The 26,330-nt window shown below is 44.6% G+C and overlaps 2 protein-coding genes across 3 annotated transcripts in view; one reads left to right on the top strand and one right to left on the bottom strand.

The window, feature by feature from the left end:
* The window catches only part of GPR39 (G protein-coupled receptor 39), an 83,284-nt gene extending 78,975 nt beyond the window's left edge, over positions 1–4,309 (top strand). Inside the window, exon 2 of the mRNA XM_074829962.1 lies at positions 3,786–4,309. Within this exon, the coding sequence (XP_074686063.1) occupies positions 3,786–4,309 (524 nt within the window). The remainder of the gene's footprint in view (positions 1–3,785) is intronic.
* LYPD1 (LY6/PLAUR domain containing 1) lies at positions 2,177–25,139 on the bottom strand. Of its 2 annotated transcripts, XR_012623752.1 has the most exons (4): positions 24,894–25,139; positions 23,630–23,767; positions 2,819–4,895; positions 2,177–2,715 (listed from the first exon to the last, which is right to left on the bottom strand). XR_012623752.1 is itself a non-coding variant. In XM_074828618.1 (3 exons), exons 1-3 carry the CDS (start codon positions 24,943–24,945, stop codon positions 4,660–4,662), a joined length of 426 nt encoding a protein of 141 aa, XP_074684719.1. In that variant the 5' UTR covers positions 24,946–25,139; the 3' UTR covers positions 2,177–4,659. The 2 variants fall into 2 exon arrangements, 1 of the variants encoding a protein (XP_074684719.1); XM_074828618.1 differs by having other exon boundaries at positions 2,177–4,895.
* Between the last annotated feature and the right edge of the window lie 1,191 nt (positions 25,140–26,330).

The following is a 26,330-nucleotide window of genomic DNA, read 5'->3' as shown; positions in this document are numbered from 1 at the left end:
CATGTATTTAAAATCCTTCCCAATAAAGTTCATAATGAATTTAATTCAGTCCCCTATGGCCCAGAGGAATGTTCTGAGTAATAAAAAAGTATTGCTAAGGGACAGATGACTGCCAAACTCCTATTCTGTGCCAGCAATGCATATTTATATTATTAGCACTTAAACACTAGGTTTATTTTACTACATAAATGATTCTTTTTCACATATTAAGAATTAATACTGTAAGATCCACTTTTGAGAAGTTACAATAGCAATTAACAAATTGTTAAATTTGTATGCTTTATTTCTAAAGAGGTTTGGGGTGGGGTTTTCTTTCAGATTTAAACAGTAGTTGAATGTGGCAATTCCTATTTTGGGTAAACTATTTTGTGGCTGGTTTATGGCTTAGCTTTTTAAAATGGTTTTAGTCAAGGATCTTTTCATGTCTTTTTTTTGTGTGTGTTACCTTGAAATATCTACATCAATGTTAAATGAATTGTAAGCTGAAACACTTACTTAAAGGTTGAGATGTATTCACTTACACATAGTCAACTAGATAACACAAGGGCTCCTGGCTTCCATTGCCATGGTCTAATGCACTTTTGATGATGAAAGCGAGTGATTCAAACGTGTGTTGGAAATTTCAAGCACCAGTGATGGAGGTCACTGGACCACAGCATTACTTTGTTTATAAACATCGTTATTCCATGGAAGATAAATCTCTGCTCTCATCTAGTGTGTCACTTCAGTGCAGTAGTCAGGAAAATGGAAAAAAACAAACAAACAAACAAACAGAGCTACTAATTTTTTTCACTTTAATGAGTGGAAGGGAAGGTTGGATATGAGATGAAATGTGAAGGAGTCCAATTCCTAGCAGGCAGCAAGCTGAAGGGAAAAATGCATCAGCACTGGTATAAGATGCAGTTTGGTTTGCATTCAAGCTGATTGATACGATGTTGTTTAAGCACCTTCTGCACATCACAGTACAACACAAACTTCTACAGGCTGTGTACAAGTTTAAATTGATGACAGCAGTGATTCAGTGAAGATATTTTAATATGCTAAGGTCTGAACATAAAGCTTTTCTTCTGATGCACTTCAGTTTACTTCATACCTCCGGTGTGAATGGTTGGAAAAAACCTTGTGAATTTGTCAGCGTGTTTATTTACATGGTGCATCCCCTTTGAATCAACAAGCATTTTTTTCAAGTATAAAAATGAACAATTACTCATCCCTGGAAAACAACAAAGTTTTACAACCGTCTCCTCCCACCCCCCAAAAGACTAACTCACCGCACTGTGCAAGGGCACAAGCAGCTCATTTTTCACTTGCTGTACACACAACGAAATATTCAGTTCCCCAGAACAAAAGTGTCTGAAGAATATAAGGGGGAATCTTAAGCATTTGGCAGTTTGAACTAAAAAGAAAGGTCAACAGCAAAGAATTCAGATACAAGCAAAAATTCAGACATCTCAGAACACTGCATTTGAGCATTAAAACTGAATGCACACATTGTTTGCTCAGTTTTTTTCACAGCAGCATTCATAATTTAGGAAACTATTAATCAGCATGATGAAGTATCCTGTTTCTAACTAAGAACAAAAAAATTACACTATAGAGCTTATTTTCTTTTCCCTTGAAAAAAAATCGTCTGGTAAAAGACAAGAATTCTGCTGACCTGGGTTTGTGGGCTTTGCATTTAAGTCGCACAGGAGAAAAAGCCACAGCGGAGCAGCAGCATCCTTTCGCTCCCTTTTTATAAGACCTGTCACAAGTCACTGCTCAGGGCTTCTTATTTTCTGCTGGTCCGTGCCAGGCCCGCTATCCCTGTATTTGTTATGCTGACAGCAGAGGAAAAAGCACTGAAGGCTAGAAAATTTGCAGGGCTACTACAAAATTCAGATCAGCTTTTGACAGAGACAAAACAGGTACTGAAAAACGAGGCAAGGCGGCAGGGGAAGAGTAGGGCAGCCAAGCAAAGGGGCAGGGGATTGTGTAGGAATGGGAATCAGAATAAAGAGACTGTGGCTGAGGAGAGTTATGGTTGTTAAAGAACAGAAAATGGCAAAGGTAAATGCGTTTATTGCTTGCCTGCTAAGAACAGCCTTCCAGGGCTCTTAATTCAGTGCTTTAAGTTTAAGATACGCTACTCCCCCCTCCAAAATTACTGTGACATTAAGTGATTACAGAAGCGAGTGATCAAAAAGACAACTTTTATTTGGTAGCTCATTCAGTGAGATCATAAATTTGTTAAAGTAATTATAGCTTTCATTAACAAAATTAATTAATTAAAAAAAAAAAAAGACATTTCATACCTTCTCTTTGCTTGGGGGTGGTAAAGAACTTGGACATACCCTGTTTAAGCCCTGGCAGTTTCAAAGTTATGAAAAATCTTTCTTCTCTTTTCTGCCTCCTGTCCCCGCTACATTCATGTCTTCCCACTAGTGAAGTATCATTTTCCTGGCTTGAAAAATCAGCGTGCACTATTTCAGAATTGTGTTCCTACAGTGATCTGTTCAATGGGGGCACTCTTAGTCTAGACGGGTAAGAATTAAAAAGCTTCTGTGCTTCTGTCAAGAAAGGAGGCGAGACGTTGGAGATTAACAATATAACAGAAGTCTACTAGGAGGGAAAACTCTGCACCATCAGGATGCTCGCTACTGTTTTGTGCCTCTGCAGCAGGGAAGCCAGCCTGCAACTTCTGCTCCCTCAAAGTGTTCATATAAGGCACGTTTCCTGCAAAGAGAAGAACAAAGTGGGAACAGTGAACTGGTGGCTGTATTGTGTTGCAGAAGTAACGCTTGGTGGGGGGAGCATTGAGAGGAATTGTTTTGTGTACCTGGTATTTCATGCAAGATGCCAGGATTTCCAGTGCTTACATGCACCAGAAGCCGTGGGATGCCAACGAGGACTCGAGGGTCCTTCCCCTGCTCCGGCTCCTGCCCGGGAACAGGGACTGCTCCCCTTCACCCGTTTCTTCAGGGCTGCATCACCGCTGCAACCCTCGTGAACACCCGTCCACAGAGGCAGAGTTTTCAGACATCCAACACTTAAGTCACCCCCTTTTTAATGCCATTAGTGATGCAGCAACATGTATTTATATTTACATATAAATACAAAATGGTCAGATACCACATTTTTAAGCATAATTTATAATCTGAAACTGCTTACACTTTCATGACTAGGCTTGGGTTTTTCTCATTTACATTCATAATTTAATTCCACTGGAATTTGATTTTTAAGAAAGCCCAACATATCTTAATTACCATAAAAAGATCATACATATTTTACTTAAAAATATCTTCTGTAAGAGGAAATTTACCAAAAATAACACGAAATATATTATTATGCATACATTTTCTTTTTTGTAAAGTACAAACAAGAATCTGATCTCTTCTGGGTATTGCCTGATCTAATATGGCTATAGGTTCTATTTATTTTGTTTGTTTTTCAAAGTAAAGGGAAAGACATAAGAAATGTAAGAACACAAACCAAAATAAAAATGCATTCTTTCTGAAGATACAAATATCAGTGAAAGAACACTCTGAGAACTAATAAATGACAATAGGTACAAAGAAACACTATCCAAGCACTATGCAGTCTTTTGTCAGAGCATGTGCTGCAATGACCTTGTACAGTTATTAAAAACAACAAACAAAATATGCTACTGGCAGAAAAAGCTGTCAAGCAAAACATTGAAATATTGGTACTATTTCCTAACAAGTAAGTGCAGAACTGATACTAAGTATTTCATGGTTTTTTTCCCCCATGTATGCACACCTCTTTCTTCCTCTTTCTGTTCGCAGGACTGATTGTTGCAACTCTGGCAATATGCTGGATGCCAAACCAGGTTAGGAGGATCATGGCTGCTGCTAAACCAAAGCAGGACTGGACTGTCCCCTACTTCAGAGCGTACATCACTCTTCTTCCCATTGCCGACATCTTCTTCTACCTCAGCTCGGTGGTGAACCCCCTCCTGTACAACATCTCTTCTCAGCAGTTCCGCAGCGTGTTTCTGCAGGTCCTCCGCTGCCGCCTGACAATCCAACATGCCAACAAGGAGAAGTTTCTCAGAGCCAACCTGAGCTCCAGAGTGAGGAGCAGCCGGTCTCTACGCCCACTGCTCTTCAGCTCCTCTAGGCGCAGTTCCTCTATACGGGGCAATAAGAAAGTTTTCTTGAGCACTTTTCAGAATGAGACCCAGCCCGACTGCCGTCCCCAGAAACCAGGTCTTGAACCACCAGAGCCCGACTTGGAAGTAGTGCCACTAGAGACTAGCTCAGAGCCCAGTCCAGACGCACAAAACGGCCGTTGTGAACATCAAGCATGACTTCGTAAGGCAAGGTTAGTGATTAGCAATGAACTTAAAACCATGGAAATTAAACTGACTGAGGAATTGACTACATCTGAAAAGGAATAACACAGGTGGATTTGTTTCCAGTTATGCAAAAAGAGCAGGAGTTCTGTATCCTGCTGCTGGGATTTTGAAGTGCACACTGGAAATTCAATCTGCTAACTGAATTCATTAGCTGCCAAAAATATTAGCCCCTCTCTCCCCACAACCACTGAACTTCCCTCGCTGTTGACAAGGATTTGGAAACAAACGGAAAATAATTGCAGTGTCTTGAAGGAAGGAGGAGACAGAACAAACTGTGTCAGGGCAAAAAACTTGCTTGAAGTTTAGCAATACAAAAACAACAGAGCCAATTTAGGGAGCAGGACAGTGGTTATCACATGTGCCCTCGGCACCACGCCAGAATTCCCCCTCTTCTTCGGCCGGGGTCCATTGCAGAGCGGAGTGTTGCAGCAGCTGATACAAACAGAGTTCACCTTCCCCGGAGAACAAAAGGACTGGTACCCAGCGGAGGCTATCAGACACGCTGCCGAAGAGGCGCAGGATTTGCGATACATGATTCCTGTGACACAGAGCAAAGGTTACTTAGTTTCCTGTGAACACGGTTTTGCTTTACAACGCGATTCACGCTTGAAAACTGTGGCAAAACCAGTTTAGGTTTCCAAAGCAATGCTGGGAATCAAGGCAGACCCCTCAGCTGTGACAGGACTAACAGCTCTGCACTGCAGGAGAAGCACAGTCACTCTGGTTGGGATTTTTCTGTTAGTTGATTTGGGTTGGAACCAAAAATATTACAAACTTGATTTACATAATGTATATCAAATGATGCATTTTATGACCAGAATTCTTCATCTTTTGGAATAAGCTGTTTGAATAGCTGTAACTGAAAGGCAGTTAGTTTGAAAATGACTTTGGTTCCTGTTGCTGAACATGTCTGAGTTGTTTAAGGTGTCTAAGTAACTACAATCTTCTATGCTGTTAATTTGTTTTGAGCATTTTTTCTCCTCTTCTTGTTCCTTTGCCACACAGAGACAAGTAACCAAGAGTAAAAGGAGAATAACAATCAGCAAAACTTTCATTCCACCCCCCACCCCCCCTTTTATTTTTTTAAAGAAAAACTAGAAGCACTTTTCCAGGTAATCTCAGTTCTTGCTGTCTTTGAAGCTTAATATCCTCAACAACAAAAATTTCTATTTGTACAGAAAAGGCTTTTCCAAGTTGTGAGTCTTCCCTTTTAAAATGTAATTTAAAATTAACCTAATTTTAATAATCTAATTAAATTTATAATGTCTCAAATAGTTTTTACCTGAGAAAAAGAACATTCTGATGCACATAGCTGTTATTTTAAAGTGGTTTAGAAAGGCTTTAAAATACATAGTTGCATTTTTCCCTGTCACAGTGGAAAATGGTTGTGGCAGTTCCACCTCTCATTACTCTAAAATTTTCCTGCAAGTGATACAGTAGAAATTGTGTGTTGGAAAAACATATGCATAACCCATAAATAGGTAATGGAGGTTTGCCTTGCGGTTACCTAAAGAGGTAAATATTTCTAAGGCTAATAAAATTATTATTCCTTTTGAATATGGGATTCTCAAAAGATTTTTTTCTTCTGAAGGGCATGGGAACAGGATTCCCTTGGAGAACAGTTCCTCTGCATCCTGCAGCATGGTCCCAGCATGTTTTTAAATACACTGTGATCGAGACTTTTTTTGGAGGGAGTGAAGCAGGAATATGACCTGTAGGTACTGAATTTACAGTACCTGCAGATACTTGTTCAGTCCCCGGGGACTTCGGAAATAAGCACCACAGCACCTACGCAGTCCAGTAGATGCCTCTGCAGCGACTGCCGCTGCGCTGCTAAGTGCTCTGTATGGCAGCAAAACACCGTTTGTTTGGGTTATGCTCAGAAAGAAGGATTTCCTGTCTTCAGAGAATTTTAATTAAAGCAATTCTTTTATACTGTCACAACATTGCTGCCACCCCAACAATGAAGGGGTTTCCCTGTTTTGTGTTCTCCCTCTGCAAATCTAAACTCTGAAACGTGTTTTAAGGCTATCTATCTAGTTAAACTTATGAGGAGAAGCCCTCGAGTCAGTGTTAAATCTTCCTCTGTCTCCAGTGAGCTTCAATCAATCAACACAGCAGGTAGAGCCTTTTCTCAAGAAGGAAGAGGAGCTACAGGCTGTTCTAGCTGTAACAGCAAAGGCACACTGATCAAGAGGAACAATCTTTATTACTATAGTTTGCAAAAAGAAGGGAGCTCTGTCTCTGTTGGCAAAACCACTGCTGTCAAGGAGCCTCAACTGTGCTGCCACCAATTGGCTTACAATACTGAAATCTCAGCTGATGTTTCCCACAAAGACCTGGTGCTTTGTCTGTGTTCCTCCTGCAGTCCTCCAGGAGCAGAGGCAGACATGACCCTTCCCATGGCTACAACGAACTTTTTTTCTTCCCCTTCCCCTCTTGAGAAAGAAATCCTCTATTCAATGGAACTAGGCACAGTGATTGTTCTCCATCTCTCATCCCGCATCTCCGCATCACATATTCCTTCCCTGCAGCTACAGCCACCCACCAAACTCAGCCGTTCCTCAGTCTTCCATACGAACAGCAGTGAATCTCGCCTTTCCCCTCAAAGACCAAGCTTCTAAAAAGCTTTTGACACTGGCAGATTTCCTATCCCCGTTGTTTTATAGATCAATCTCTTCCTGCCATTTCCTTTTCACAGGATTCCTGCAAAGCCCTGTTTACAGTTTGAACTAGTAAGTGATTTATTAGTTTAGGTTGCTGAAATATCATATACTTTGCGCTTTTCCCATAGACTAGGAGACTAGAATTGTTCGGTGCTGTGAACAATTAGATAATGCCCTCTGAGGCATGGGTTTCACCAGGCAACTCTAGGAGCCATCTCCTGCAAAAAATCAAAGTCCTGCAGCTTAACTCTCTGTGTTTACAACAGCTCTGTTCTCCAGGATAAATTCCACAGAATAATCCCGAGCTCTTTTTGAAGTCAAAACACAGTATTCCTGCACAGACCAGAATTTCACGACTCAAAAGTTTCACACACAGACAGACCATGTTCATGCCTAAATAGAATAATCTAACTACTAGTAAAATCCCATTGTAACACCTCTCCGGTGGCTTTTCTGTAAGTATGTCTTACAATAGGAAATTCCACTCCCAAATAATTGTTTATTCCCATTCCCAGCTCTCGTAATCTGAATTGTAACGAGATTCTTTACATAATCAAAGTCAGCACTTCTATCAGGTTTTCAATAGCTACTTGGCTAAAGAGGTGCCCTTCACATCCACCTTTTTTTTCTTTAACTGCTGATAGATTCTTTTGAGCTCGCAAATCAGCTGCTATCATACATTAACTGTGCTTTTTACAAAGTACCAGGTATGAACTAAACTTGATCAGCATAGAAAGGCTGTGCTTCTTCTCTAATTCTGCAGTATCCTTATAGCAAGATACAATGAAAACAGGCATAGAAGATTGATGGAAAAAAGAGAGAATGTTAGCACTACAGGAGTGACATTTTTAAAACACTTCAGCCATGACTTCACTTTTTTTGGTTTTTTTTTAACCATGAGTGTGAAAAAGCAATGACACTTCAAATAGTGTGAATTAAAGAAAGGCAGGAGAAATACTCTTAAACCTTCTTCCCATCATACTGTGATTCCAGTTTAATTGTGGTAGGGAATAAATTAGTACAGCTGATGTCCATGGTTTGATGCCAGGGACACTACTCTCCTTGCTCCAGCAAACAGGTTAATGTACCCCAGGCACTGTAGTTCACCCAGAGTTCTGACAGGACAGCAGAATCCCTTCTGGATGATCTCTAGAGATTTTCTCTCAGACTCCTCTCTTGCAGTGGTTTATTGTACTGTTGAGCCAGTTCTGAAACTATTTCTGAGATCTTACTGAATCATTTGCCACCAGCAGGCTGAACTGCAGACAGGTCTTCAAAGTGGTTATCTGCCTCATAAGGCTCATACCACAGACATAACTGCTAATTACCGGCTATTCTTGCTTGAGCAATCAGCTCGATACATTCATTAACACGTCACCTAGAAATATAATTGCAAACCTTTCTGGGAGCTTTTCTTCTACCTCAGATTATTCTGAGCTGCTGGCTAGGCAAGGAGACTACATATTTTACACTCTGCTTTTACTGGGATGAGTCATTCCCAGCTACCTACCCTCAACAGTTTACACAAGTGCTCAGTTAAGTTTATTTACTAATCTACAATTAGTATTTTTACTGCCCAATCTCTTGATGGATGAGTACCTAAATAGTTCATCCTTTTCAGGGATTCAGCAGCCCCCCAACATCAGTGTGGGTTATGCATATGTGTAGGTACTATAATGATGTTTTACTATGAAGTACCTACTACTGACCGATTGATTTTCCTTCAGTTTGGCTTCAAAGTTTGTGGGGTTGGGTGAGGATGTAGTTCCAGTACAAGTACTTTTAAGAAGAAAGAGGCTAGACTATCTGTGTGGTAATGCAGTAGTATTCCACATCCTCTCCCTCCACATACACCTACAACTACTTTCTTATTTTTATCTTTGTTTGGTTTTTTTTTTTAAATAAAAAAAGCTTTGGGCTTAAATCAGTCATTGAAAATTTACTTCTAGACTGAGCAACTTGCCCCTCGTTACACCTCTCTCTCCCCATGTGTGATCATACCTTTAGACAGTGTCAAGGCCTAAACTACTATTTCTGCAGGATTTCCGCCTTATTCCATGCAGTGAAGTGATGGTGTAAATCTCAAGGCTTTTCTATAGTTCCTGCTTGTAACACTGACTTTCTCACCTGGATCCCATGCCCACACACGCCGCCCACAACTGCCAGGCTCACCCCCCCCATCCCCCCGTTCAGCTGCAGTCCAGTCCTGTGCATCCGCCCCCCAGCACTGCTTTGGCCACATGCAGATGCATTCAGTCCTGAGAGCAACAAACAGTTCATGCCACAATTTATTCAAATCCCAAAGTGAGAGTTCTTCCACCTACCCTGTCTGCAGAGCCCAGTACATGTTCTCTTGAATAACAGCTTAACTTGTTACTAAGACAACCAAAAAAGGTGACATCACACCTACTTCTTACACTGTGTGTATGCAGAAGGCACCAGAAGATCCAAGCTTTTTCTCCTACTGCTTGAAAAGAATCTTACCAGGCACCTCTGATTCTTCTGTTATAGCAGGTACAGACAAAAAAGAGCAAGTGTAAGCATGACTCTCCAACTTAAGAGCAACCATAATCCACGCAGTGTGTAACTTTAGTTTGCACCTGTACTCTCAAGACTCTCCTTCAGCAAAATACACAGAGTCTCTGAAGCCAAAATAGGCAACTAGGATATCACCTCCGAGATCAGTGACCTAATTTCTAAAAAAAACAGTCACCTTCCCACTCTATGACCCAACTGCTCTGAAACTGCTTTCTGCAATGGCACACCTCAGCAGGAAATCGCAGCCCTCTGCTTCACCCCAGAACAGTTGGTGGCCTCATGACCACAAACTCTTAGCTGTAAGTTTGATTCCAGTCAAGTAGATGATGTCATTTTGCCCTACACTAGCTTTTCCAAGCCAAACGCTCTATCTCATGGGCTGTGACTGACACGCCTAATTTTTAAAGAAAGCTTTTGCTACAGTGTTTTGTACATAGCCAGTTCCGTAGGCATGCATGAAGTCAGATTTGTCTTCCACAACTCATTCCACAACTACTGCTTTAGCAAAATCTTCTACACAGTATTCTGAGTATACCTCTTGCATCAAATCTTTCAGAACATCATAAAACAGTCTATGCCCAACCAGGGCCCAGGAAGGAGGCATTCTTGAGCAGTCACAAAACCACCTTTTCAAGACTGGACCAGGAGTTGGAAGCATACACAGAGCCATAGCTTCAGGCATGTAGAAAAGTTTTGTATCTTAAGATAAGTAACTCAGAAAGTTATTAGGCAGATCAAGACAAGCTTTGAGGTGTGGGGTTACAATCACCTTTGTAATATCTCAGGGATAGCCTTGGCTCCAGTGATCACAATATTGTGGAGTTTGGGATCCTGCTGAGCACGCTGAAGGTTAGTACAAAGACAAAGGTTTTTAGATTTTAGAAGAGCAAACTTCAGCTCACTCAGAGCTCAGTTGGGAGGGATTCCGTGGGAAGCATCCATGGAGGATAAAGGAGCCAGCAAGTGCTGGGAGTTTTTGAAAAACACTCTCCCGGAAGCACAAAACCAGTTCATCCCCTTTAAAGGTAAGGGAAGTAGGTGGAGCAAGAGCCCCTCTGGCTTAACTGTGAGCTTCTGAGTCTGCTCAAAACCAAAAGAGAAGCATACTAGAGATGGAAAAACAGACGAGTACCCATTAAGAACTACAAGGGTATTGCCAGGGCGTGCAGAGATGCCGTTATAAAAGCAGAAGCTCAGCTCAAATTGAAATTGGCCAGAGATGTCAAAAACTACAAGAAAGGGTTCTTCAGGTACATAAAAAACAAGCAGAAACAGAAGGAAAATACCGGCCCGCTGTTAAACAGGAGAGGTGAATCAGTCACCAGCAATGCTGAAAAGGCAGAGATTCTCAACACTTTCTTCACCTTTGTCTTTATCAGCACTGTTGGGCCCCCAGCCTGGGGAACAAAAATCCAGGTTGATGCAAACACAGACCCACCAGCAGTGAAGGACGAGTTGGTATGCAAACTATTACAGGAGCTTGAGCCCTACAAATCAATGGGCCCTGACGTTATCCACCCGAGGGTGTTAAGAAAGCTGGCTGGTGTTGTTGAGAGGCTGCACGCCATAATCTTTGAGAAGTCATGGAGATCAGGGACATCCCAGAAGACTGGAAGAAGGCTAATGTCACCCCCATCTACAAGAAGGGCTTAAAGAAGGATCCAGGAAATTATAGACCATCAGTTTTACTTCAATCCCTGGGAAAGTTATGGAACGAAACCTCCTGGGGGCTACCACAAGTCACATGAAGCACGTGACTGGGAAAAGCCAGCATGGATTCACTGAGGGCAAATCGTGCTTGACAAACCTGATGTCTTCTGCACAAAGTAACCTGCTTGGTTGACTCATGGGGCGAGCGGTGGACACCATCTGCTTGGATTTCTCCAAGGCTTTCAATACAGTTCCCCACAGCTTCCTCCTAGAGAAGCTGATGCGTTACGGTCTAGACGAGGGGTCTGTGTGGTGGGTGGGGAACTGGTGGACAGGCCACACCCAGAGGGTGGTGGGAAATAGCTCCTTTTCCAACTGGCAACCTGTCACACGTGGGGTCCCCCAGGGATTGGTATTGGGCCCAGTGCTGTTTGATATCTTCATAACTGACCTGGATGATGGGATCACGTGTACCCTGATGAAGTTTGCTGATGATACCAAACTGAGTGGGGAGGTGGACACTGCGGAAGGGAGAGGCACCCTGCAGGAAGACCAGGATAGGCTGGAAGAGGGGGATAACAAGAACCTTATGAAGTTCAACAAGGACAAGTGTAAGGTCTTGCACCTGGGAAAACATAACCCAGGAACGCAGCACAGGCTGGGATCTACCCGGCTGGGGAGCAGCTCTGTGAAAGGGACCTGGGGGTCCTGGTGGACAACAAGCTCAATATGAGCTGATGCTGCTGTGGCAAAGAAAGCCAACGGGGGTGCTGGGCTGCATCAACAAGGGCATCCCCAGCAGAGATAAAGAAGTCACTGTCCCACTCTACTCAGCCCTTGTCAGGCCACACCTGGAATCCTGTGTTTAGTTTTGGTCCCGCTATACAAGAAAGATGTGGATGGGCTGGAGAGGGCCCAGAGAAGGGCCACAAAGATGATCAAGGGACTGGGCAGCCATGGGAGGAAAGGCTGAGAGAACTGGGTTTGTTCAGCCTTGAGAGGAGAAGGCTTAGGGAGACCTTATCACCGTGTTCCAGTATTTAAAGGGTGGCTACAAAGAAGATGGAGACTCCCTTTGTACAGGGAGTCACATGGAAAAGATGAGGGGTAATGGGTGCAAGTTACTCCTGGGGAGATTCTGACTGGACACAAGAGGGAAATTTTTCACAATGAGAACAATTGGCCACTGGAATAATCTCCCCAGGGAAGTGGTGGATTCCCCAACATTGGACACTTTTCAGATTCAGCTGGACAGTGTGCTGGGCCACCTTGTCTAGGCCGTGCTTTTACCAAGGAAGGTTGAACTGGATGATCCTTGAGGTCCCTTCCAACCTCGTATTCTATGATAACTTTGACAGAATTTCTCCACTCAGCTCTTTTAGGTTTGGTGCTTAATCTTGCCCATCTCCTCCAAGCAGAAGGCAGCAAACTGGCCAAGAATGGACAATTCATATTGTGGCACAGACAACCCACGAGAAGCCCCCAGAAGGTGTCCTAGCTCTAGCGTTAGCATGCTTTCATTATTTGTACGCAATTTGTTTTGGGTGTTCTCTTAATGTTGTTATTCATAAAGACAAGCCTGAGGACCATGTTTATGAACTAATACTCCCTCTTTTAATATCCTGAATAGTTCCAATTATCTTATTTCACTAAAACTTTCCATTTTCTGGTCTTGGTGAATCTGCAAGTTTTCCTTCTTGTGCTTATTGTCTGCCTATCTGTGCTTGCTTTGTGATTTCGATTGTGTATTTCATCCTTTATTTCTTGCCCTAAACTGTCATTTGCTTACCCTCCACTTGAGTGAAATTCAGTACCCAGTAGGAGTTATAAAAGCTCTTTTGTGATGTCTGCTGAAATCTAAAATGAGAACTTATACTAGTGCAAGAACAACATGTAAACATTTAATATCCCTTTCTGAGGAACATAAAATATACATGTGACTATTTCTGGATTTGACTGTATCAGTAATGTTCAATATTGGGTTTAGACTACACACAAGTTTCTAAATTATGTTTTTTAGTTTCCATATTAGGTTTTATGCCCATCTTTTATGGCTTCAGTGGTTTTGCTATGATAATTGTCTATTCCTTAGCTAGTACCTGTTCACATACATCATACAGTGACAGACTGCAAAAGGTCCTATGGTGATTTGCTCTGTTTTCTAGAGAAAGTGATTATAAATATTTTATCGAACAAGGTCCTAAATATCTTAGAAGGTGACTGAATGTTGAAAAGCAATCATTCTTCTGACATTGTGCTTCCCCAAACAGTTGTTTTAGTCGGATCATGTTTTTTTATTGTTTAAAATATGAATTAAGCTTCCTCAACACAAATCCTTTCATCTATAATTGTAAATGCACTGTTAAAAAAACCAGTTTAAGCCAGTGTAAAGTATAACCATATCGAACCATGTCCTCTCTGCTTCATTTTACACTAACTCTTCCTATCCTTGTCTTCTCAACTTTCTCTCTGGAGCTCACGAGTGGTTTAAATAATTTGCACCTTGCCAGAAATTTTATCATGAAATGTACTAATTGCCTTATAAACAGCTAATTAAATACCGTAGGCAACCATGATCAGTGTTTTCCAGATGAAAAAACCGAGGCACTGAAATCAAGTGACTTGAAATCCATTGCAAAGCTATGTCATACACTTCCTGATTTTTAATCCTATGTTTTAGCACTGCAGCTATTTCATCCCAACCCCTTCCTTTAATGCATTCAGTAGACAAGATAAAAGCATGTTCATGCCATTAGGCTCCTATAGAGTATACAATTCTGTAAAAAAAACCCCCAAAACAACCAAAATAAAACACCTCCCCACCAAACCCTACCCGGTTGCATTAGCACATTTTCATCATAATTTTCTATGAAAACTTACTCAATATCATCACAACTCCTCCACACATCAGGCACTTTTTGAAAGTTGCCCTTTTTTGCAGAAACTAATAGGAGACTTTTGACAATGAAAGACTGGCTTCCTCATCCTCCTTCTGACCCTAACTTCTGACCTAACAAGACATGACATCTTGCAGAAATTAAACCATCTCAGAAGAAAACTGGACAATTGTTGACCAACAGAGGACAAGGGTTTGGATTAGCATGATATCTCTAAATCATGCCTTCTAATTCTGGTACTGGAAATATGACTCAAAACTTCATTGTTAATAACATAAATAACCACACAAATAAGTCTGTCACTGCTTGCAGCATCACAAAGCAGAAGCAAGGCATTAAACTGCTTAAAAATGCATAGGCTGAGAAAGTTAAGTACAGCTGCTAACAGTGGTATTATCAAATGTAGTTTTTAAAGCCACAGGAGGCTACAAACCAGAAGTCAAAGCTCAACTTTCACCTGCATAGCTAATTCTTTTGTTTTCTACCATCCTTATTAATTTTCTACTGTCCTTATTCATTTCTCTGCTCACTAATGTGGATTTACAGTCAAGCACTAAAACATACAATCTTTCCAACAAAGCTGGCTCACAGTTCTTCTATCATCTGTGCTTTCCTGATACAAAGGTATCAAGATCTAAATGGCCTTGGATAGCAAGATCTAAATATATTTGATCCAGCACAAGAGGTGAACTTAGACTTAATTTTCAGAATCCTGTATGAGCATTTTTCTTGACAATCCTTATCCATTGAAATGAACTGGGAAGCCGCAGTCCTTATGCCTTTACAAATGTTAAAATGTCATACCCTTGTAATAAGTCCCATAAATAATTTTACATGTGAATAGTCTTGTTGCATCCTAATTAATGTCCTTACCAATTTCAATGGAATGGCTCACATGTTTACACTTGCATGCAAGTACCTTTGAAATCCATTCAGCTTTTATATCGTTAGCTATTTTCATGCTTACAGTTTTACAGCTTGTTCAAGTTCAGAGTAGGGTTTGCTTGGTTTTTATATTATTTTTTCCGTATTCAAAGACTCAAAGGTTATTTAGCAAAATAGGTTATATCAAGTTTTCCAAAAAAATATCCAAAGGACAAATGTGAATGAAAACAGTTTGGATTAATTAGAACACGCTTGCCAATGTTTTGATAAGGTCAGTGGGAGCTATGACAAGTGATAGAGTCAGGCCCCAAGAAGGTTTTGGAAACACAGACTCATTTGTGTGTGAAATGCAATAGGAAACTCTTAAAGGAGGTCTAAGAGACACCAGGCTGTGGGCACTGTATCATCACAAAATTCATTTGTATACCTTTCATAGAAGTCTGAGAAATAAAATAACATAAAAAGCTATTGTCCATGTCCTGTGAAAAATGAAATTCACTGGACCAGATACCACAAATTCCTTAAAATAATACAGCCCTTCATCACTTCTGCACTTGGATCTTTGATATGACTTTCAAGTCATAAACTGCTTGAACTGTTAACTCCATTGTTGCTTTTCTATATTTAAAGGCAGTCAGAACAGCAATCTACTACATACTGTCTGTAATTTCTCCTTAACTGATGCACTTAGCTCAGTTCATCCCATATGTGGTTGGAAGTTTTCTGAGCAACCCAAAGACTGCAAAGAATTTACTAGTAAGAAAACAGCTTTGGCATCTAAGAAAGTGTTTCTGAATGGTAATATACCCACAGCTCCAAGTTTTCAGCATAAAATACAAATTAACAACATAAATTGTAAGTCTTTTATTCCTTTTATCAAAAAGGAACAGCATGTTTCCAATATTGATTATCATAGAATGGTTTGGGTTGGAAAGGACCTTAAAGATCATCTAGTTCGAACCCCCTGCCATGGGCAGGGACACCTTCCACTAGCCCAGGTTGCTCAAAGCCCCGTCCAACCTGGCCTTGAACCCTTCCAGGGAGGGGGCAGCCACAGCTTCTCTGGGAAACCTGTGCCAGTGTCTCACCACCCTCACAGTTGTGTTGGTTTGTGTGTGGAGGGTTTTGGTAGCAGGGGAGGGGCTACATGGGTGGCTCCTGTGAGGAGTTGCTCGAAGCTGTCCCGGCTCCAAATCGACCCACTGCTGGCCAAGGCCAAGCCAACTAGCGATGGTGGCTGCGCCTCTGCGATTACGTATTTCAGAAGGGGAACCTGAGAGGAGGAGGAGTGGTAAGGGAAATACCTATGCAAACACCAAGGTCAGCAGAAGAAAGGAGGTGGCAGGGAGGTGCACCAGAGCAGAGACACCCCCCACAGCCCATGGTAAGAGGGCCAGCTGTGCCCCTGCACCCATGGGGGTCACCAGAGGAGCAGATGCCCACCTGCAGCCCATGGGGGACCCCATGCCGGAGCAGGGGGCTGTGCCCAAAGAAGGCCGGGACTCTGTGGGAAACCCGTGCTGGAGCAATTTGTCACTGGAAGGGCTGCACCCCATGGGAGGGACCCACGCTGGAGCAGTTTGCGAAGAGCTGCAGCCCATGGGAAGGACTCACATTGAAGAAAGGCATGGAGGACTGTCTGCCATGGGAGGGACCCCATGCTGGAGCAAAAGAAGAGTGTGAGGAGTTCTCCCCTGAGGAGGAAGGAGCCGCAGAGACAATGGGTGACAAACTGACCACAACCCCCATTCCCTGTCCCCCTGCACTGCTGGCAAGGAGGAGGGAGAGAAATCGGGAGTGAACCTGAGCACAGGAAGAATGGAAGGGTGGGGGGAAGGTGTTTTACAATGTGGTTGTATTTCCCATTGACCTACTCTGATTTGATTGATACATTAGTGGTAGCGGTGGTCTCAAAATTAAATTGATGTTCTTTCTTCCCAAACTGAGTCTGTCTTTTGCCCGTGACCATAATTGGTGAGTCATCCCTCCCTGTCCTTGTCTTGATCCCTTTTGTTTTATTTTCTCCTCTCCATCCCACCGGGGGGGGGGGGGGGGGGGGGGGGGGGGGGGGAGGGGGGAGGGTGTGAGTGAGAGAGCTCAGCTGCCCTCTGAGCTTAAACCATGACATAGGTAAAGAATTTCTTCCTTATATCTAATCTAAATCTACCCTCTGCCAGTTTAAAACTGTTACCCCTTGTCCTATCCCTATACCCCCGATAAAGAGTCCCTCCCCAGCTTTCCTGTAGCCCCCTTGAAGTACTGGAAGGCCACTCTAAGGTCTCCCTGGAGCCTTCTCTTCTCCAGGCTGAACACCCCCAACTCTCTCAGCCTGTCCTCACAGGGGAGGTGCTCCAGCCCCCTGAGCATCTTCGTGGCCTCCTCTGGACCTGCTCGAGCAGGTCCATGTCCTTCTGATGTTGGGGACCCCAGAGCTGGACACAGCACTGCAGGGGGGGGTCTCACGAGAGCAGAGTAGAGGGGGAGAATCCCCTCCCTCGACCTGCTGGCCACACTTCTCTTGATGCAGCCCAGGACACGGTTGGCTTTCTGGGCTGCAAGTGCACATTGCTGGCTCACAGTCAGTTTTCCATCCACTAATACCCCCAAGTCCTTCTCCGCAGGGCTGCTCTCAATCTACTCATCGCCCAGCCTGGATTTGTGCTTGGGATTGCTCTGACCCATGGGCAGGACCTTGCCCTTGGCCTTGTTGAACTCCATGAGGTTTGCACGGTCCCACCTCTCCAGCCTGTCCAGGTCCCTCTGGATGGCACATCCCTTCCCTCCAGCGTGTCAACGGCACCACACAGCTCGGTGTCATCAGCAAACTTGCTGAGGGTGCCTCGATCCCACTGTCCATGTCACCAGCAAAGATGTTAAACAGCGCCGGTCTCAACACCAACCCCTGAAGAACACCACTCGTCACTGCTCTCCACTTGGACATCAAGGTGTCAACCACAACTCCTTGAGTGCGACCATCCAGCCAATTCCTTATCCCCAGTTTAGAGACAAGGATGTCATGTGCAACTGTGTCACATGCTTTGCACAAGTCCAGGTAGATGATGTAGGTTGCTCTTCCCTTATCCACCAGTGCTGTGACCTTGTTGGTTACAGCATTGTTACTTTGTCTTCACTTCTTGTTACTATTTCTTGATTTCATTGGGCACCTGGTAGCACCAGATACCATGTTATAGGTAATAACTGTCACATGCCAAGTTTCTATTTTATTCATTTTCTTAAAAATTACAGTAAAGAATTATTATATTACGCTTTACTTTGATTTAAAAAAAAAATCAAAAATTCTTTTATGTTGATATGCTTTGACTAAAAAAAAAGACACCGTAGAAGAAAATAAAAATAAAAAAAATCCACTGCCAGCTCAGTGGATGTTTCTTACTGTTTCTAAATGGACAGTGGGGTTGCAGCTATTACCTATAAAACTTTAATGCCTACAGTGATTCAGAAGACATTAAACTTTGTTTGCCGTTTTAATCATTTTGTCAATAAATGTACACCAGAGTATAATTTCCCCTTGATACAAGTATGCAATTAGTATTAGTACTAATGGATGCTATACGTGAGAGCAGAAGAATGTATGTGCTTCTGTAATCCTTAGAGCCATACACAAAGCAACTTAATCATGGCAGCAACACAATAAGATAAAAAAAAAGTAATAATCACAGGTAAAAAATTTACTGTAGGGCAACTCAGACACAACTTAGACACTCTTTTCCTCTGCCTGATAAAATGAATGACTGGGAAACCAATACTGAGAAGAGCTAAATAAATAAATAAAATCGTAATTCAACAGTGAGGTGATGATCTTGTTCATGATGTTCCCACGCACTACTGTTAAGCACACAATTACAGCAATTGCTTTAATTACACTGCAGGATTATATACTATGTAAATACATTAAAAGGACCATTGTAAACCAAACAAATAACAGAAGTTTCTTATTGCAGATTAATAGAAAAAATGAGGTTGCTTTCCAATTCACTTGTAAAGGAAAATTCATAAACAATCTTAGTTTTATATAGAGAGACATTTAACAATATCAGTCTTGCTACTGTGGGTTTTTTTTTCCCTTGCAAAAGTAAGAGTTTGTCAAAGTACGCTCACAACTACGTTAGAGCACAAGGTATATTGTTCAAAACATACACATGGACAGGTTTACTTACAGAGAGTTCTGAGAAATTTAGCCTGGCTACCTTTCTGGGCTGATTGTCTCACCCTTCATGCTTCATTCCTTTCTGATCTATTCACATTTAATGAGGTTTTAGATCAGCCTTTACACTCAGATATCTCTTGCCTTCAGTAAAAGGTAAACTTCATTATCAGTACGTTTTCTATGATCTATGTATAAAAGCATATACAAATTATATTCTCATCTACATATCACCAAGGCGTTTCATCTGATCCCAATATACTATGGGATTTCTTTGTTCCTACATATATTCTAAAACCAAAGGAGCACTGATGTTTTTAAGTTAAAAGTTCAGATTGGAAGGAGAGAGATAAGTGGGAGAGGGGAATCTGCTGTGAGTATTTCCACAAAGTATCTGCAAGTGGAATTATTATAAGCAAGAACTTTGGTCCTTTGTGAAACATTTCATTTACAGAGTTTTCAAACAACGGCTTGTCCAGTTGAAGAATGCACTAGAAAGGTATCCTTTACGTTAATTTATGTGGGACAAAAATTGCTTGGTATAGTCTTCAGTGTCACTTCCCATTCTCACCATTCTTCCCTCTAAAGGAAAAAAGCACTGATTTTTTTTAAAGATTAAATTAACAAACTAGTTGGTAAGATTTTGCATTGCAGGCAAAATACTGTCTTGTCCTGTATCTCCCACTGGAACAGAATGTTAACATAACTGTATAAAACTTCTTCTAGCAAAATTTTTAAATACAACTCCACTTCAAGCGAGAAAAATATTTTGTCATTTACTTGACAAAGTCTCCAGTAATTCTGTGCATTGACAGATCCCCAAAGTGCAACTGAAATGTAAACTGCCATAGCAAAGTGCATGTTCACAGGGGAGGCAGAATTATACTATAATCACTTAACCAGACACACGCTTACGTACCGCTCAATTCTCAACTCATTTAAAGTTGTGCAACCGAGCAAATTTTTACCTGATACTACAAACAGCTGAGATAACATGCCTGCTGATCTAATTCAAAATATTAGTGACTATTACCTGCATCCTTAGCTACTCACATCAGAGGCTGTCACAGTAACAGCCATCTTTTAAGCTGTGGGTTAGGAACATGCCTATGCTGCTGTTATTTCTCACCTGAAGCCAAAAAGTACGTCCTAAGATTGGTTCTCCAGAAATTGACATAATGTTTTGAGAGAACACAGTGATATTTAAAGCACTAACCCTAATTTTATAGCAGCTGGAGTGGTTTGTTTAACTATAATCAGGCATAAGTAACCTAAATGAAAAAAACTGCACAGAGTTGTCATTCTCCACTGTGTTGTTTAAAGCAAGTTTAATACAGAAATGAAGCTGAAGCATAGAGCTGTCATCCCCCAACTCAATGCACACTAACAAATATGTAAGAGAAAAGTCTCACGGGCTACATGCTGGGGACTACATTGTAGGCACACCACAGATAGCCAAACGAACACACAGATTAATGCATACTGCAAAGGAAGGGTGACTACATCAATAGGTTACTGATTCAGACCATGAACTTTATCTCAAAATATTGCATTTAACTTTTAAATAAGGTTCGGGAGAACTTGTAACATTTGGCTTACTGACACAGCTATATTTTATTAAGGACAAAAATGGGTTAGTCTACAAAAATTAAATTATACTCCTTTGACTGTATCTAGTCAGGAGGAAAAACTCTAATTATGAGATTGTGCTGTCAAATAAATGCAAATTCACATCTTTCATATTCTGGGTTAAAAATTCTAACTCAAGTCTATTATAAATTAAAATCAATATTTGAAACATTTCAGCTTCCAGTGATAAGCAACAACCAAAAGAATCAAGTTATGAAATATACTGGTAGAAGTAGAATGAATTATTAAATAAAACTTGGGAGAATAAGGCATTTATATTGCACACATTTAAATATCAATTAGGAAAAAAACAATAAAGGATGATGAACTGAATCATCTGTTTTACAACCAATCCTCTCTAGAATTGACTGAGGATAACAGAGAAACTAAGCTTGCAATGTAAATTTCACTCAATTTGAAATAGTTAGGTTAAAAATTTAAATTTATTCACTAGCTGAAATTTACAATCTCTAAGCTTAAAATGAGTAAGAACTGCATTTATAGAAGTAAATTAAATAAAATAGAACAGTGGTACCTGCTATGCACAGCATGCTAGTTACCTCCTAAAGGGAAAATCCAAGGATCTGCTCAGAGACAATATAAAATTGCACACACACACAAAAAAAATCAACTACACAGAAGTTTCTTTTAAGAGCTCCTTATTTGCTATATTGCAAACAATTTCTTCATGGAAGTAAAGACAAGTTACACATCAGTGTATGTCTAAAATCTATTAAACCAGTTCCAATTTGCATTTTCAGTGTGCCACAGTCACCCTGTGAGTGTGGTCTTGCCTGGTAGTCTGGGAGGAGATGTGTGACTGACCGTCCCACCCTGCACAGGCAGCACGCAAGCAGCTGTCTCTTGCCAGACCCATGGGGGTGTGTATGCCCATGTGCGAGCCCACTGACCCGGAGGACCTGCACTTTAATCTGTGACGGGGCTACTTGGCTGAAAACACTTTTCTAACACTCACCTGAAGGGAAGATTACAGACATGTTTCTGGAAGGCTGGTACAGTCTGAGGTTGTAATTGAGATGAAAAAGTGAAGGAACCAGGGAAGATATTTTAAAAAAACGACAACAAATGCCAAACAATTGTTAAGAATTAAATGAGAACTGACTTTTTTTGTCTATGTCTACATACCATGCTTACAGCCCTTCAAATTGCCACAGCATCAACTCAAACCTATTAAAAATACTATAGCAGCTGTGGTGTGCAGATAGCAAAGCCTTCAAATACTCATTTAGGGATACTTGGACTTTAGAAGTACCTTGCAAGCTCTAACTATCTCCCATCCCAACCACCCGTTCCAAGTAAACTTGAAATAAAATACTCCAATAACATATAGCTTGAAAGAGACTAATCTTCCTTTAAGCACAGAGCTTTTTCTCTACGCTGGAGAGCTTCTAAATATTTTACAGAAATCTAGTCACTGTGGATGGTGTTGCCCAGGATGAAACATAGTACCAGCAGTTCAGCTCCTGTTGATAGGTAACAATTCTTGGTATTTTTCTACGATTCCTAATGTAGTGATCTGAAACTACCAGCACAAGCAGAACTAGTCCATTGACAAGCACTTTGAAAAATGTATAGTTTCCTAACGCAAAGAACCAATGTTACTATTCAGGACAGATGGCTGCACACATTTGCTAGGTAGAGGGATCCTGCTGTTACTGAAGGACTCACTGAGAAAGGACAGACTACACCTTGGTTTGTATTAACAGCATAACAGTCCTTCACACCTGTAAACTCCATGCTCTGAAGCACCGCCCTCAGTTGCAAGATGGGCAGTCCCAGAGAGCAGCTTCCCCTTAAATCAGGGTTCTGAAGCCCCAACGTGCCCTCTGCTCCTTCAGCCTAGGGCTTGGTACAGAGCTCAGCTCTGCGGTGAGGCACAGCGGGGAGTTCCTGATGGCTGGCCCTTTGCGATGCTTGGTGTCGTAGCCTGGCGCCTTCACGGCAGCCTGCAGCAAGGGCAGGATGCTGCACGGACTCAACTCCCACAGACACGCTGCCTCGCCACCCCACCCAGCCCTGAAGTCCCTAACAAAGCTGTAGTCTTCTACTCATGGCTACCGAGCAATGTGGTGGTCGGAAAACCAAGAAATCTCAAATGCCCTCAACAATGCTGAATAAAAAACCCAACAATTTATAGCACAGCTCAAAAGACAATAGAGGCGAGACACAGAATCACAGCTAGTTTCCTCTTCAACACACTTATCTCAAAATATACTAACTTAATATTAATTACAGTAAGGGAAAAGTCCCTTTAGACTTAGAAAATGAGTATGGCAAATATATCCATTCGTGCCCTTCTCTCCCCCCTCCAGACTCTCCCAAATGTTCTTTTTATCCCTCTCCCTCTTGCTTAACGTTTTCTTTTATGGATGAAAGCAAAGATGAATACACTTTCCTTCCCTCAAGATGAACCTTCAGAGTATATGAATTGCTAGAGTAAATAAAAGAAAGGAGGGAGTTACTAATTTAATGCTCTTCCATCTCTTGGGGAAAAAGCCCATGTAATTAACTGTAATAAGATTAAACTAACTTGTTGTTATTAATTTCCCAATGCTGGGAAACTAAATCTGAGACCCATAAGACTGTGTATTAACAGCTTTATCAACATTTCACTTGCATCCCTCAGTTTTCACAAGTTTTAAAGGGAAATGATTAACTTTATTGAGTTGCAAAGTCACTCAGAAGTGTAAGAAATTGAATCTCATCCCTTTAGGTTGGAATGCCAGATTAATCTGTAGCTGGAGACTGCGAATGGGTGGAGCCAAAAGCAACAAATGCTATCCAACACAAATAAACAAAAGAATAATTAATAAATTCTTACCAAAACTTTTTTCCATTACTTCTTTCTGACACATATCTTGAACATTCACTGTACAATTCACGATGAACTCTGGAGCAGAGCAGTCGTTATTTAGCTGGAACTCCTCACACTGGTAGCACTGTATTTGCAAACCCAAACCTGGAACAGATAGAATTTTGCTCAGAATAATAACAATATTTAAAAAGAAACCCAAACAATCAACACGTGCCAGAAATCTCCCTATCCTTCCCTCCTCGCATTCTGCTGTTCCCAACTACTCTACAGCTCAGCAAAAGTACGTCGTTGACAAAAATAACGTAAAATAAACGTGTCGCCCACTCAGCCGAGGCGACGCCTCAGGTGCTCAGCCCCTGCTGAGGACGCGGGCTCCCTTCCGCGGGGACTCCGTGGCGGGCAGACGGCGGCACCAACGCTCCCGCCCGCCTCCCCGGCGCGGCGCTGGGTACGCTGCTGCCAGCAGGCGGCACCGCACCGACCCCACCACCGGCACCGGCCCCGCCACCGCGGCCCCGCCACCGCCGCCCCTCGCCCGCCCGGCCCCGGGGCTGCCCCCAGCGCAGCGGGCGAAAAACTATCCGCGCTCCGCAGGGAGCAACCCGGCTAATAGATACGCTTCGGCTCTTATCTGTGCCGACGGGTTTACTTAGCTACTAATTAATTACAAATTATTTAATTACTATTTTGCCATGCACAATTAGAGCTGCGGAGCATCTCTCACCTCCCTCCTTTATCATGCAAACCAGGCGCTCCGCGCGGCTCGCCAGAAGCGGCTCCTCCCGGCCCTCCGCCGGGCCCCGCGCCGCAGCGCGGTGGCTGCCGGACCCCGTCGGGGAGCAGCGAGCGCCTCGTCCCGCAGCGCGGACCCCCAGCCCCCGTCTCCCCTGCGCCGGGACCGAGCCGGCTCTCCGCAGGGGCTGAGCGGCGGCCCCCCGCCCCGCGGAGCTGTGCGCGGCGCGGCGGTCAGCAGGCGGCATCCGCCGAGTCCGGTGCCGGGGGCTGCGTGCGGAGCCGCTCCTCGCCCGGCCTCGCCCCGCGGGTGGCCGCCGCCGGGGACACCGGGCCGGGCTGCGCCCCTCGCCGGCGGCGGGGAAGCTCTACGGGCAGGGCGGCGGGCTCCGCTGCCCCGTTGCCGCCGAGCGCCCCGGCGCCAGCTCCGTCGAGGGGGCTGCGAGGGGTTGAAGCCTCCCCGCGGCCGCTGCGGGCAGCGCCGGGCAGCCCGGGCTCGCCGGAGGCGCCTCCGGGGCAGCGGCGCGGAGCCCCTTACCTGGAGTCAGGCACAATCCCCAGAAAGTTGCAGCGAGGAGGAAGAGCCGCATCCTCCCGGCGCCGCGGCCGCCGGGCTGGCGAGCAGTCGCGAAGGGGCATCAGAAGGGGAGAGGCAGCGGAGGCGCCGCGCACTTGTGCCTCTTCCCCGCCGCCTCCGCTGCGGAGAGGCACCCCGGGAGCAGGTGGCGGAGCCCGCCCGGCTCCCGCCCTGCCCAGCCCCGCGCCGCGCTCCAGCCTCGCCGGAGTTGAGCGCTGAGACTGGAAGAAACTGTACGAGAAGCGAGAGCTGGGGGGCGGCTCCCCGCTCCCTCCTCCAGCACCATGTGATGCCGGCGGAGCGGGGCGGGGATCCCCGCCAGCCGCCCCGCACCTTGCCTCGCCGGGCGCGCTTCGAAGACGGGGGAAAGTTCAGCGAGGGCGAAGCCGCCCCGCTCCTGCCCCCCGCACGCCGCCGGGAGCGCGGTTCGAGCCGCCAGCTCGGCGGCCGGCTGGCAGGGCGCTGCGGCGGGCTCCCGCTGCCCGCCGGGGCGGCTCGCCCAACCCAGCCCTCCTCCTCCGCGCCCCGGGGGGCGGCTGCCGGCCGCGGGCACCCGGCTCGCCCTGGCCCCCTCCGTTCCCCGCCCGCCAGGAGCCCACAGGTGGCTGCCGGAGCGCGGCTGTGGGGGAGGTACAGGCCGGGCCCCGCTGCGAGGCGTCGCCGTCCCCCACAGCCGCCCCGCAAAGCCCGGGGGGGGGGCTGAGGGGAGGCGCGGCCCCGCGCGTGGCCCCTCACTCTGGCAGCCGCCGTCCCCTCTCCCCTCGGCCTCCTGAGAGGGAATTCAAGTGTAAAAAAAAAACCCCAAAAAACGGGGGGGGGGGGGAAGGGAAGGGGCGCGGTGGCCGCGTACGTGCCGGTGCGGCAATCCCCTGCCTCCCCCGCCACACCCGCCCGGGCTGGGGGTCGGTACCTCGCTGCCGGCGGGCGGACGGCGGCTCCGGAGCGGCCGCGGCAGCCCCCGCCCGGGCCGCCCTGACGCCTGTCCGCCGGCGGCGCGCGCTGAGGCGGCGGGAGCCGTTGGCGGGCCGGGGCTGAGGCGCGAGCGCGAGCGGCGGGGCGGGCGGGGGGGAGCCGCTGGCGGGCCGCGGCCGGGGCTGAGGCGGCGGGAGCGCGCGGGAGCCGTCGACGGGCCGGGGAAGCGGCAGCGCCCGCCCGGACTGAGGGGCGGGGCGGGGCGGGGCGGGCTGGGTGCTGCGGGCCCGGGCGTCCGTGCCGGAACGGTCTTTTTCGCCCCCTTTTCCGCCCGGTTTTCACTCAGCCTGAGGGGGTGACTCCTCCCCGCGCCCCCCGGATAACCGCGTATTTCTCCTGGACGGTTTCACAGCCTCACCTGCAAGGGCAGAGTCTGAATTAAGCTTAAATCGCTTTTCAGTCGTCGTGTCGCGAATTCACCCCGCT

Source organism: Strix aluco, chromosome 6 (assembly GCF_031877795.1).
Source record: "Strix aluco isolate bStrAlu1 chromosome 6, bStrAlu1.hap1, whole genome shotgun sequence".
Classification (NCBI taxonomy): domain Eukaryota; kingdom Metazoa; phylum Chordata; class Aves; order Strigiformes; family Strigidae; genus Strix; species Strix aluco.
Note: the sequence above shows the minus strand (reverse complement) of the source record. Positions and strands in the feature narration are given on the sequence as shown.